Source organism: Myxocyprinus asiaticus, chromosome 42 (assembly GCF_019703515.2).
Source record: "Myxocyprinus asiaticus isolate MX2 ecotype Aquarium Trade chromosome 42, UBuf_Myxa_2, whole genome shotgun sequence".
NCBI classification, from domain to species: Eukaryota; Metazoa; Chordata; class Actinopteri; order Cypriniformes; family Catostomidae; genus Myxocyprinus; species Myxocyprinus asiaticus.
Window position 1 is genome coordinate 1,898,295 of NC_059385.1, and position 14,370 is coordinate 1,912,664.

Here is a 14,370-nt window from a genome sequence, read left to right on the forward strand (position 1 = left end):
CAAACAAAGACGTGTCACAGTAGAGGTGCTGTTCGTTTTCAGTGTAAATCATGGGTTGGTTTACCAGGTGCATGTTAAACCAGGATGTGAGCTAATGTATTTGGCTGAAGTGGCTTTGTGCATTGAGGGAAGGGCATTCGTGCTTGTGCAGCTGACTGCAGGGAGTTTTGGATTGTGCATCGCTGGTGAAGAGGTGATTGCTTTTAATGCATCTTAACCGTTGCATGCACAGCAATGCACCTGAATAAAATGCATGCAGCTTTTAGACAAAATGGATGTTTGGAAATCAATTGCAATTCTGGAATAGTGCATTAACAGCATTAAACGTGCAAAATGTTATAGAAAATTGATCAACGTTCATATTCATTGTTATACTTTTTTTTTTTATTTATTTGGAGGAAGTGTTGAAATATTAATGAGTCAGTCTTCCTTCCACTCCTCCCCATTTCCTTTTCACTCTCTCCATACCTCAAGCCTTTTTGCTTAATGGATGTCGACCATTTTGGTCTGTCGACATCCCAGATAGAGCTTTGCCTCATCCCTCATATGTTAAAATATATTAATAGTGCTATAAAAGTGAGATGCACTCTACAGCTACACTCAGAGATAATTTAGGTGCAGTTATTTTCATATTTGTGTGTGTGAAACATACCAATAAGTTGATTTATTCATTAACATGGGTATTTTATCTCTAATAGCCTTCAACGTGTGTTTGTTTATTCACAAAATATGTGTCGTCATATGTGTGTCAGCAGACTTCTGTGGCAAACGATCTATTTCCACCCTAATAACAGTGGCCTATGTATTGACCTGTAGTCAACGTGTACATCTACACTGGTTAATCATCAACGTCATTTTGAAACCGGAAGCTCTTGATGTGCTTATGTGGATTAACGTCGACTAGAGATTTTGGAAATTATGCTTTAGAAATAGATTTAGGTTTGTAGGAGCCATTTTTATGTTGCAAACACAAGTGATTTAAATGTGTATGTTTATTCTGTGAGTTGATTGTTTGTGATCACCTGGAAACCCAGGCTAGTGATCCTCTTATTACAATTAAGCAATGCTAATGACATTTCTTATATTTGTAGGACAATTTGATCATTTCTTTGGGAGTGCATGTCCTTAATTCAGTCTTTTTGTGGAAGTACAAAACACTGAATTGCATGATGCATACCATCATGTACGTAGGCTTTATGAATAGGAGTATCTTCCCTATGACCTTTTCCTTTATTTCCTATTCTGCTTTCTAATGGCCATGGATGCCCTGGAAACAGTGGCAGAATCTGTAGCAGAGTCACATTGATTGGACACAGCTGCAAATTACAGCTGTCACATTGACAGAGCTTTTTTTTTTGGCTGCTTGTAATGCCAGCTGTGTGTTTGGTTAATGTAAAACTAGGGTAAAATGTTATACTAAAAGTGGAATGGAAAGAATTCACCTTATTGTTCAGTGTAAAACAGTTATGATACTGGCTTGTTGTGAAGTATGAGGCTAATTCTGTTTTTCATTATTATTACATTTATTTTTATTTTGCCCTGTGCCTTGGCAAATGCCAAAATACCTAGTTAAACATAGTTGCCATAGTACAAATTTGGTATCACCTCTGTCACCAAGACAAGAAATTAAATTGCGTCTTTGGGGCCGTTCACACATGACACTTTCTTGCGTCCATGTGCATGTTTTAATTGCTTTTTTAATATAAATGCACTAGATGGACATCTTTGACCATTACAATATATCATACATGTTTTCAGCGTCTCATGCCAAGAGCGCCACCATGCCACATATGCCAGTGCCACCGAATGAAATTGCAAAAATATATATTGCATTCAAAATAGCTTTGCGAATGGCCCCCTTCTGCTGCTGATCGAACAAACAGATTAGAAGTCCAGATAACTGCCACTGAAGTCTATAGTTGCGCTGTACAGAGTTTGCTGCTGATCTTCGGCATGTCAGTGGTAATTTAGTGGCGATGTGGTGATAGATTTTTCCACATGGCTGATTCAGCCCTCACTTCAAGATCAAGATAAAAATAGTAACTTTCATCTGTGCTCCATGTTACTGTGTGCTCGCGAACCATGTCACTTTACATAGTCGCTCGCCTCTCAGTTCTGTGTTTGACCACGGGTGAAATGGCCCGGGGGCGTCTGCTGTGTCTCACACACGTGAGTCACGTGTGTTATTGTAATCCTTCATGAAACAGTCATAGACTTCATGAGAGGCCAGAGTGTGATGCTAACATGACGTTTGATTGGAAACCCTCTGGCCAACTCTTTATACATTTCCTAAGCAAGCCTCGTTTATGAGAACAAGACACTATGTATTTTTTATTTTTCCCCTTTTTCTCCCAATTTCTCACAATTTGGAACGCCCAATTCCCAATGCGCTCTAAGTCCTCGTGGTCGCATAGTGATTCGCCTCAGTCCGGGTGGCGCAGGACGAATCTCAGTTGCCTCCGCGTCTGAGACAATCAACCCGCGCATCTTATCACGTGGCTTGTTGAGCGCATTGCCACGGAGACATAGCGCGTGTGGAGGCTTCACGCTATCCACCGCGGCAACCACGCTCAATTCACCATGCGCCCCACCGAGAACAAACCACATTATAGCGACCACAAGGAGGTTACCCCATGTGACTCTACCCTCCCTAGCAACCGGGCCAATTTGGTTGCTTAGGAGACCTGGCTGGAGTCACTCAGCACGCCCTGGGATTCGAACTAGCGAACTAGCGAACTCCAGGGGTGGTAGCCAGCGTATTTTACCACTGAGCTACCAAGGCCCCACGACACTATGTATTTTTTTAGTGTATTTACATGCACACAGATCCAATGCTATCGACCTAAAATCATCTTATTCAAATAATCCGACAACACGAGAACTGCGATGATATGAGATTTGTAAACATCGGGTAAGTCTCTGCTTTTGCCGTCAAAAAGTAAAGACACTTAAACACATTGGATAAGCTGGTAAAAATGCCAGTCAGTGTGTTTACATGCAACAGGACATTGGGGTTAATGGGCAAAAATCTATGCATGACAATAGTTTTTGTTTTGTTTTTTTTGCTAAAACCGTTTATGACCTTACCTCGATAAAGTAATACCGTTTAAGGCGTTTACATGACATAGCACATTGTTGGCTCAAGCTTAATCGTTGTAAGGAGGATACGCGTGTAACTCACATGGAATTTTTTTTTAGCATGCCATACTTTATTCCAACATTTAGATTTGGATATGGAACATCTGAATGAGTTATTTTGTCTATCTAGTGAAAGAGTGATTTATTGACCAGGCCAACATGATTGTAATCGGCTAATAACATGGGCTGGGTATCGAAACAGATTTCTCTGTATGATTGGATTCCGATTTCGATAGTTTTTTTTTTTCTCCCCAATTTGGAATGCCCAATTCCCAATGTGCTCTAAGTCCTCGTGGTGGCGTAGTGACTCACCACAATCCAGGTGGCAGACCACGTCTGAAACCGCCAATCCGCGCATCTTATCACGTGGCTTGTTGAGCGCGTTACCACGAAGATGTAGTGTGTGTGGAGGCTTCACGCTATTCTCCACGGCATCCACGCACAACTCATCACGTGCCCCACCGAGAGCGAGAACCACATTATAGCGACCACAAGGAGGTTACCCCATGTGACTCTACCCTCCCTAGCAACCGGGCCAATTTGGTTGCTTAGGAGACCTAGCTGGAGTCACTCAGCACGCCCTGGATTCGAACTCGTGACTCCAGGTGTGGTAGTCAGCGTCTTTGCTTGGTATAGTTATGTCCATTTTGCTTGCATATCTCTCAGCTATTGTTGTAAATTACACAGCAAACCTTTTAACTTGATACATTATGACAATATTAGTATAATTAACAACAGGGCCCAAACTTAGCAGTTCACTTGCAATTTATTTAACAAATATAATCAACATAACCCAAACTGAGTAAATCTAAGTAAAAGAGAGATCTTGAGATTTTAATAATTGACATTGGGATCACTCAAATGAAGATTGCGATTAATCGAAAAATACATATTTTTTTTCTCAGCTGTACTAGTAACTGTGTCCGCTTGTAATTTCCAAAATAGATTTGTTGGACTTCCAAAAGAGATTTGTCATTGGATAATTTTTTTTTCTTTTTTTTTCCCCCAGAGTAAACAGAGTGTAAAAGCAGTGTTTATCTAATTTACTATCATGAAATTGTGTTACTGATGAATTACTTTGCTCTCTTTCAATACTTTGGTCAATCACGGATTTCAGTGGTCAGATAACTTGCATTGTCCCAGACCAAATGATTTCCTAGATGACTGTTCTAATTTCATGTTTCTTGTATCACTCCATGCTTCTCAAATCCTGAAATCATTTCAACTCAATTCAATAAACAAAATCAAAATGTCCATTTCTTTATAAATTCGGTATGTGACCGTGTAATAAGCCAGATGATGTCCAGTCAGCCAGTCATTATCGCAAAATAAAACCCTTTGGGGTAATTCAAGAGTTCTCCACTTGGCGAAATCACCCTGTCGGGGTTAATTTTGGGATAATGTCTGGCTGGCTGTACATTATCCATTAAATATAATCATTACATTTTAGCCACCCTGCTCTCTAGATATCAGTGTCAGCCATTAAAACCTGTATTGTTCAACCACCACTGGACCAAAGCATGAGCATTCCTCTGTTCTTATATTGATGTAGGTCAAGAGATAGTCCAAGATGGCTGCAGCATCGTATGATCAGCTGCTGAAGCAAGTGGAGGCGTTGAAGATGGAGAACTCCAATCTGAGACAAGAGCTTGAGGACAACTCCAACCACCTCACCAAACTGGAGACGGAGGCGTCTAATATGAAGGTACGTCAGTGTCTGTGTAGATCATGCAGTAGCCTAAAAGCTATGGGATACTTCGTTTTCTGCATGCTTTTACATCTCGCACGCACTACAGTAACCTTTAAAAGTTCCGCAAACCAGGATGTATGCACGCTACGACTGCTTTGTGTAACTGTTTAGTACAGTTGACACCAGTCACATGTGCAGACGACACAGACTGTCCACATGTCTAGAAAAACTGGGCTGAACACGGACTGTAACATGCAAGGTATACTTCGAAAAACTGAAGTATACCTTGGCCTGAACCCTATACTTAGTCAACATGGAATCAGAATTGCCCTTGTTTACTTTCTTAATAAATATCTCTTGACATTTCAATTAATCTATACATGTTGCATATTATTTGTTTTCATGAAACAGCAAATTCTTCTTAAATAATAAAACTGTTTTGCATTAAAATGAAACTGGGAATGCTGGGTGTAAGGCATTTAAAACTACACTACATATTGGTGTGATACCAGCATTTCTTTACAAAAGATGATTTTGAATATAGGCCTAATATTAGACTATCAAAATGGGCTGGAAGATTAAGCTAATATTTATGGAAAAAATTTCCTTTTGTGGGCAATACAATGTTAAGGCTATATATTTATTTTTTTTCACCCAATTTGGAATGCCCAATTCCCAGTGCGCTTTTTTAAGTCCTCGTGGTCGCGTAGTGACTTCACTTCAATCCTCAGTCCGGGTGGCGGAGGATGAATCTCAGTTGCCTCCGCGTCTGAGACCGTCAACCCACGCATCTTATCACGTGGCTTGTTGAGCACGTTGCCACGGAGACATAGCGTGTGTGGAGGCTTCACGCCATCCACTGCGGCATCTGCGCTCAACTCACCACGCGCCCCACCGAGAAGGAACCACATTATAGCGACCACGAGGAGGTTACCCCATGTGACTCTACCCTCCCTAGCAACCGGGCCAATTTGGTTGCTTAGGAGACCTGGCTGGAGTCACTCAGCATGCCCTGGGATTCGAACTAGTGAACTCCAGGGGTGGAAGCCAGCGTCTTTTACCACTGAGCTACACCAGGCCCCCTATGTTAAGGCTATGTTATGATTTTGTTGGGTTTTATAACAATGCGTTAGCTTCTGTATGATAAAAGTTTTAGCCAACTGTCCAGTTAATGTGCATTTATTGTAGCTGGCCACTTGTACATATGCAAAACCACTGAAGAAACTGCTGAGTGAACTACTTTACTCTCTACCTTTTAGTCAAATTTTCTGTGCAGGCTCAAAGGGGTTGTACTTAAATGCCTCTGTGCCTTATTCTATCATGAAAATGCTTTATTATCGGTGCGTTCCTTTAATGTCACAGACTTTCAAGCCTAAAAATGTCACCCACCGCTACTTTCTCACTAAGTACCATTTCTTTTCCCGGCTTCTGACACCAAAGGCAGAATTCTCAAGCAGTGCTTTGAGTCGAGCTTTTGAAGTAGAAGCGGCAGCCTGCTAGGTGTGCATTAAGAAATTGGATGTGACCTGGCGGTCTCAGGAGAGGAGAGAGCTTTTGAAAGACTTTAGGTCAAAACTGAATGTGGCGAGACATTAAAAGTTGGTTAATGTATACGTTTTAGAGCATGTCTGCCAACGCAGATTCTCTGCATAATTCTTTTTTGTTTTTAATTATAAGAATAGATCCAACGAGTCATAGACGAGTGGTGATATTTCCTGTTGAATTCTAGAACAGCGCACAAAAAGGGGTCGCAGTCATATCTCATACTGTTTAACACGTTTGAACATGTCTTGAAGGGAATTTGTGTCGCTGTGAATATGTGAGATCGGTGTTACTAAGGGGGAATCTTTGAAGCAGATTTTCTTCCTTCTTGTTCATACGTTGTAGAGTCCTTAAAGGGGGAAAAGAGGCTTTGTGGTTGGTTCAGTGAATTTTATAGAGAGACATGGACACAACAAAAGTAAAGGTGTTTGTTATCAGATTAATCTGATTGCTTTTTTGTGTTTAATAGAATTGTGTTTGCTTTGGCCGCGTCCACACTTAATACGTTTTTGTTTGAAAATGCATTAATTTTGCTACCTCTCATTCACACACGAACGGCGATTTCCACCACCGATTATTTTGGGATGTTTCAAACTTAAAGGGATAGTTCACCCAAAAATGAACATTCTCTCATTGTTTACTCACCCTCATGATATCACAGGTGTGTATGACTTTCTTCATCAGCAGAACACATTTGAAGAAAAATAGAGAAATATCACAGCTCAGAAGGTCCTTAAAATGCAAGTGGATGGTGATCAGACTTTTGAAGGTCTACAAATCACAGACAGTCAGCATAAACGTCATCCATATGACTCCAGCGGTTAAATTAATGTCTTCTAAAGCGACACGATTGCATTTGATCAATATTTATTGGCATTTGAAACACGCGAGAACTGATGCACGTGAGTCACAGTTGGAAGAGCAGCGCTGTTTACAAGTTGAAGGAGGAACGCTGTACGAAGCTTCGTTGGTTTTGGTTTAGATCTGTATTTATCTGTTTCTTCACTCAAAATGGGGCGTTTGTGTGCTTATCCTGGATGTCTCAACTGAGAGGAGAACGTGAGATTACGTCTGTAACATGTCAACGTGAATACGTCACACGAGAGACCGCGTGATCTCTCGTGAAGCGTTCCGGAAGCAATAATTTAGAGTTAAGAAGTACTTAAATATTGATCTTTTTCGCACCATAAGCGATCGTATCGCTTTTATCCGCTGGAGTCATAACGATGACGTTTATGCTGACTGTCTGATTTTTGGAGCTTCAAAAATCGGATCATCATCCACTTGCATTTTATGGACCTACTGAGATTAGATATTTAGCAAATTTTCTTCAAATGTGTTCTGCTGAAGAAAGAAAGTCATACACACCTGTGACATCATGAGGGTGAGTAAATAATGAGCGAATTTTCTTTTTTGGGTGAACTATCCTTTTAAATAGATTAGCATAGACTTAGTCTATGTCAGCATCATGAGTTATAGAATTCAAGTTTGCTTTGTTAAACCCGTCTTGCTCGCTTTGAAGATACATAAGCATGAAATGGTATTCGCAACCCCTTTTACTCTTATAATGTGATGTATTTGGATGTTACACTGCATATTTAGACTTGATTTTATCCATTGGGAATTGATTGGATTGTGAAAAGTGTTTGCTCTTCAAGTGTTTCAAATGTATCGCCATTTGCTTTTATTGCTGTAACCTGTATTACATCACGGCATTAAAATACTAAGTTAATTTTTGGCAAGGATTTAGACAGGCTGCATTACCTATAACAACCCCAAATGATGCCTAAATAGCTTTCTCACTATTGGTTAAGAGGCGGAGCAAAGTGTTGCATTTTCATGACAGATTACAAAAACAATTTGTGCACTGTTTGAAATAATGTGCACTGAATGTTTTGCACAATAAGGCCAGGAACATGTATTAAGTTAATAAGATCATGTTGATGACTTAAAATTTAGTATGTTTTAATGTCCAAAAAGCACCCTGCTCTCCAGATGTCCTTGCCATCCAGACTCAAAACGTTCCATGCCATCGGCGGCCTCTGAACTGTAGGTGCCCCTCTCTTTGAAGGAAGTTTTCATCCCTTCGCCTCTGTTTGTGTTGTGCCTCAGGAAGTGAAATCTGTGTGGCTTACGTAAGAGGTTTTGGAAGTAACTCTCTCTCATTAGGATGATCTGATTTTGGGCGCATCCAGACCACCCTGATGCCAGTGGTTATGCCATCTCTAGACATAATCATAGTGCTTAAAACACTTAATAACATGCTGGCTCTGTCTAGTGCTTTTTTAGCTGTGACAGATGCCATGGCGGCTGGCAGCAGTGAATGTGTGCTAACCCTTACATGTTGCACTACAGTTATCAGATGCATTTCTTCATTTTCACGGTATTTGCGATGTAGCGACTAGAGCTGGGGGAGATAGCTAAAACAATTATTTACTTTTTTAGGATATTCAATGCACATATATATATATATATATATATATATATATATATATATTAGTGGTGTGACGATACACTTAGCTCACAAGATGAGACGATACACGATACTGGGTTCACGAGAACGAGACAGGACGATATTTTAACACTATATACCGGTCAAAAGTTTTGAAACACTTACTCATTCTTTATTATAATTTTTTTTCACATTTTAGAATAATAGTAAAGTCATTAAAACTATGGAATAACATAAATGGAACTATGGGAATTATGTTGTGACTAAACAAAATCCAAAATAAATCAAAACTGTGTTATATTTGAGCATCTTCAAAGTAGTCACCCTTTGTCTAGAATTTGCAGACATGAACTCTTGACATTTTCTCTTCTTCAACTTCTTGAGGTATCACCCTGGGATGCTTTTTAAACAGTATTGAAGGAGTTCCCATCTATGCTGGGCACTTATTGGCTGCTTTTCTTTATTATTTGGTCCAAGTCATCCATTTCAAAAACTTTTACAATTTTAGTTTTATAATGAAATGAATTAATATGGTGGCACAATTATATTTTTGTCTACAAAACTAATTTCAAACATTTAAGCATACGCCTTCAGAACAAAAGATTTTTAAGATCATGAGAAACATTTCGGTGTGTTTCAAAACTTTTGACCGGTAGTGTATATGACTGGAAAATTAGTCTTTTATTCGACTGAAAGTCACAAAATGCAAAACAATGCAGGTGCGTTTTGAAATGTTTTAACTATTCATCTTGTAATGATTGTCACTTCAGTTCTACTTTCTGAGTATGAATTATCATATGCAGTAAAAGACAGAACAGTAAGCGAGCATTGTAAAGGGTTTTGCCACAAACTCAACTGACTGACTTCTCTCCTGTATGATTTCACATGAGTCTCTTCAGACCTGGTTGATTTTAGTTGAGAGCTGCGGTGGTTCTGTAGGTGTCTTTGCGTAGTGCTTGTGTTAGCCGCGGTGTACGGCACTATTTTCTTACAGTGCTTCCATATTGGCTGTGTCTCGTTTGGAAGGCTTCGTCCTCCGGAGGTCGCATTTGTCGGCCGCATACGTCATCGAGGCTGTCTCGTTTCATTTTTTTTTTTTAATGGGAATGCAAAAAAGGTTAACAATTGTATACATGTAAGTGCATGACAATAGATAAAAAACAAGAAAAAGAAAGACAAAAAAATAAAAATGACGATGACGTATGCGATAAATGTGACCTCTGGAGGACGCAGCTTTCCAAACGAGACACAGCCTTTGTTCGTGTCTTGTCTGTCACTCTGTCGCCGTTTATTGTTTCCACCGGCAATAAAGCTATTCAAAACCAACTGGGCCTGTGTGAAAAAGTAGTTATTAAATCCCCAAATCTATGAAACTGCATTCATAATGGGGTTCAGCTGGACCAGACACACCCAGGCCTGATTACTGCCAGTCCAGTTCAATCAAATCAACACCTAAATAGGACATTTTCAGCAGCATGAAGTTGGCTAAAAGGTCTCACCCAGTAGCACACTATGCCAAGATCGAAAGAAATTCCAGAAATGATGAGGAAAAAGGTGATTGAAATACATCAGTCTGAGAAGGGTTACAAAGCCATTTCAAAGGCTCTGGGACTCCAAAGAACCACAGAGAGAGCCATTATCTCCAAATGGAGAAAACTTGGCACAGTAGTGAACCTTCCCAGAAGTGGCTGACCTTCCAAAATTCCTCCAAGAGCACAGTGATGACTCATCTAGGAAGTCACAGAAAAGCCAAGGACAACATCCAAGGAACTGCAGGCCTCTCTCGCATCAATAAAGGTCACTGTTCATGACTCCACTATCAGAAAGACACTGGCCAAAAATGCCATCCATGGAAGAGTGGCGAGGCAAAAACCACTGCTAATGAAGAACATTAAGGCTTGTCTGAATTTTGCCAAAACACACCTTGATGATCCTCAAACCTTTTGGGAGAATGTTCTGTGTACGATGAGTCAAAAGTGGAACTGTTTGCAAGACATCTGGCGTAAATCAAACACAGAATTCCACAAAAAGAACATCATACCTACGGTCAAGCATGGTGGTGGTAGTGTGATGGTGTGGGGATGCTTTGCTGCTTCAGGGCGACTTGCAATAATTGAGGGAATCATGAATTCTGCTCTCTACCAGAAAATCCTAAAGGAGAACGTCCGGTCATCAGTCTGTGAGTTGAAGCTCAAGCGCAACTGGATTATACAGCAAGACAATGAACCAAAGCATAGGAGTAAGTCCACCTCTGAATGGCTCAAAAGAAGCTAATTTAAAGTTTTGGAGTTGCCTAGTTAAAGTCCTGACTTGAACCCGATTGAGATGCTGTGGCAGGACCTTAAATGGGCAGTTCATGCTCGAAAACCCTCCAATGTGGCTGAACTAAAGCAGTTCTGCAAAGAAGAGTGGGCCAAAATTCCCCCACAGCGTTGTGAAAGACTGATCTCCAGTCACTTTTTTGCTTCAATAAAATATATATATATATATACGTATGTGTGAAACTGTATTTTGTGTGTTTTGATACCGAAGTATCAGCTATTAAAACATCTACTTGCAAATATTGATAAGATTTCCAAATAAAATAGTGCATTAAAATCAACACAATATTCATGATGTTACTTAGTTTTATATCATCAGCAAAATCATTGTGTAGATTTTGTGCATAGTAGATATACATCGTCCAGCCCTAATAGCAATGAAGCAGAACTCGTTTGGGACGATGTTAGTTGTTTAGGATTTTTCCCTGAATCATAATGTTATGTTCCTTATATGTCTGTGAGCTTTTTTGTGAACGTTTGCCGCCCTCTGCCGATAAAACGTATCAGATGTACGTGCTGAATGTGATGTGGAACGCAGTATTTTCAACAAGCATAGTTTTGAATTTGGAAACAAGTTGTGTTAAACAGCCCTCTTATCTTTCCAATTAAACCTGCAACAGTAAACCACTGCCTATTCAACTTCATCTGTCCAAGATGACACCATTTTGGTGTTGCAGCTACACAGGTAAAAGAGGTATTCTAATTCGCCAGAAAAGCCCTAGTGATGTCACTGTGAGAGAAATGTTTTCATATTTATTCACAAGGCAAATCCAGATCTCCACATTCAGTCTTTTATCCAGTATCATAAAAGTTTTTTTCCTTTGCATGGAATTGTGGAAGTATTCAGTAGCCCTTTCCCAGCCACTTATAGTCGCAACTTAATTTAGAGGATCTCTCTTCCTTTCTTTGTTCGTCTGATGAATGCGACTCCACTTTATCCTGCAGTTCTTTCCGTTTCCCTCCGGCCAGCTGAAACAAACATCAGGCAGGAAGTAAACACAGCACATTCATCAACGTTTTGGCTTCCCCTCTCAGCACTCGCCAGTCCAACAGGCTCCCAGAGCTGCACTTTAACGGTTTAGCTTTTTCCGTTAGTCAACGCACGAGAGCAATACAATATATTTGCAAAGTATATATTAATGCATGTTTGTTTTCGTAATCTTCCATAAAAATTTGACGCTTTCCTTTTCGGCTGACCAAGCTTGATATTTGTTAAAAATGAAAAAAAAACTTCTCCCTGAAATAGGTTTGAAAGCGTTTTGAACATAATTATTATACCAAACCAACGCATGTGTATAACTTTTTTTTTTTGTTAGTTTTTCAAAATCGTATGGAACCAACATCGCAACACAAATATCCCAAAGAACTTGGCACATGTCTAAGCTAGGGATGTGCATGGATAATCGACATTCGGTTAACCGCTCGACACGCCATTAATTGAAAACCAAAATCACTATACCCGACACGAGTTCCGACAAACTGTTGGGTTTTCCGGTTTTGGGTCAGTATAGGGCGAGTTGTTCAAACATACATTTGTGTGCATCTGCACTGTTTTTCTGTATACTGTTAACACGCTCTGGACGGATGTTTTTTCGGCACATTTTTAGACTATGTAAAGTTAAAAAGAACTTAAATTTTTATGAATGCACCTTAAAATACCTGTGTTGTTTCATTCGTTGTGCTGCGTTCTTTAGAAGTACAGGTTGCGGGGCCTGGGGAGCTCAGTGAGTATTGACGCTGACTATCACCCCTGGAGTCGTGAGTTTGAATCCAGGGCATGCTGAGTGACTCCAGCCAGGTCTCTTAAGCAACCAAATTGGCCCGGTTGCTAGGGAAGGTAGAATCACATGAGGTAACCTCCTCGTAGTCGCGATTAGTGGTTCTCGCTCTCAATGGGGCGTGTGGTAAGTTGTGTGTGGATCGTGGAGAGTAGTATGAGCCTCCACATGCTGTGAGTCTCCGCGGTGTCATGCACAACGAGTCACATGATAAGATGCGCGGATTGACGGTCTCAGAAGCGGAGGCAACTGAGACTTGACCTCCGCCACCCGGATTGAGGTGAGTCACTACGCCACCACGAGGACCTACTAAGTAGTGGGAATTGTGCATTCAAAAATTGGGGAAAAAAGGGGATTAAAAAAAAAGAACAGGTTGCAAAAAGGAACTTTATGAGACTCTTATAAAACATGATTCCAGGGTGTTTTTTTACTGAGCAAAGTTTCAGCGCTTGATAAACGGTAAGACAGTGTTTCTTCCCTTTTGCTCTGGTGTTCATATTTACATACAATAATTAGAGATTCAATGCCATTTGATTTGAACCACTTAAAAATCAAAGCACCTCAAAGAGGCTATTTACCCGCAGCAGTGTAATTCCATGCACACGACAGCACTTGGAAAGGTGAACCTGCCCGGGCGGAGCGCATATTTATTGTGCGCTAAATTTGCTTCTGTTTTGAGTTGTGTTTGAGGAAGTTCCATTGCAATAAACATACTTTTTTCCTGTGTCCCGACTCAAAAAACAGATTAACCGTTCGTGAACCCTGCGGTTAACCGAATGTTAAAAAAGGTAACCGTGCACATCCCTAGTCTAAACTGGGGAAGTGCCGATACAAAATGTGTGTGCCGATATGAATAACCAATAATTTAGAACGACTTCTGTCGATACCGATAATTTGGTGATTCGACTTTGTTTTATGCCATCTTGTTTCAAATCACTGATAATTAATTACAGAACTTTAATTTACTTGTAAATGTACCACATGAGCTGTTCACACATATCATCAATATGGAAATTTATGATACAACTTCTCATAAACAGAAATTGCCAGAGAATAACTTACCAGTATTTTTTATTTTTATTTGGGTTTTCTCCTCAATTTGGAATGCCCAATTCCCAATGCGCTCTAAGTCCTCGTGGTGGCGTAGTGACTCAATCCGGGTGGCGGAGGACGAATCTCAGCTGCCTCCGCGTCTGTGACAGTCAATCCGTGCATCTTATCACGTGGCTTGTTGAGCGCGTTACCGTGGAGACGTAGTGCGTGTGGAGGCTCACGCCATTCTCCGCGCAGGGTTTCCGCGGGTCCTTAAAAAGTCTTAAATTTACTTTTTAAAATTTAAGGCCATAAAAAGTCTTAAATAAATTACAAGAAGTCTTAAATTTCATTTGCTGAGGTCTTAAATTTTGGGGCGTGAATAGACGAGACGCTTAAAACAGCAGAATATGCATG

The 14,370-nt window shown here is 40.3% G+C and overlaps 1 protein-coding gene across 2 annotated transcripts in view; it reads left to right on the forward strand.

Moving 5' to 3' along the window:
- The window catches only part of LOC127433058 (adenomatous polyposis coli protein-like), a 55,362-nt gene that overhangs the window by 8,744 nt on the left and 32,248 nt on the right, over positions 1-14,370 (forward strand). For both annotated transcript variants that reach the window (XM_051684689.1, XM_051684690.1), the window contains exon 2: positions 4,691-4,843. In XM_051684689.1, the coding sequence (XP_051540649.1) occupies positions 4,709-4,843 (135 nt within the window). In that variant the 5' untranslated portion in view covers positions 4,691-4,708. The remainder of the gene's footprint in view (positions 1-4,690; positions 4,844-14,370) is intronic.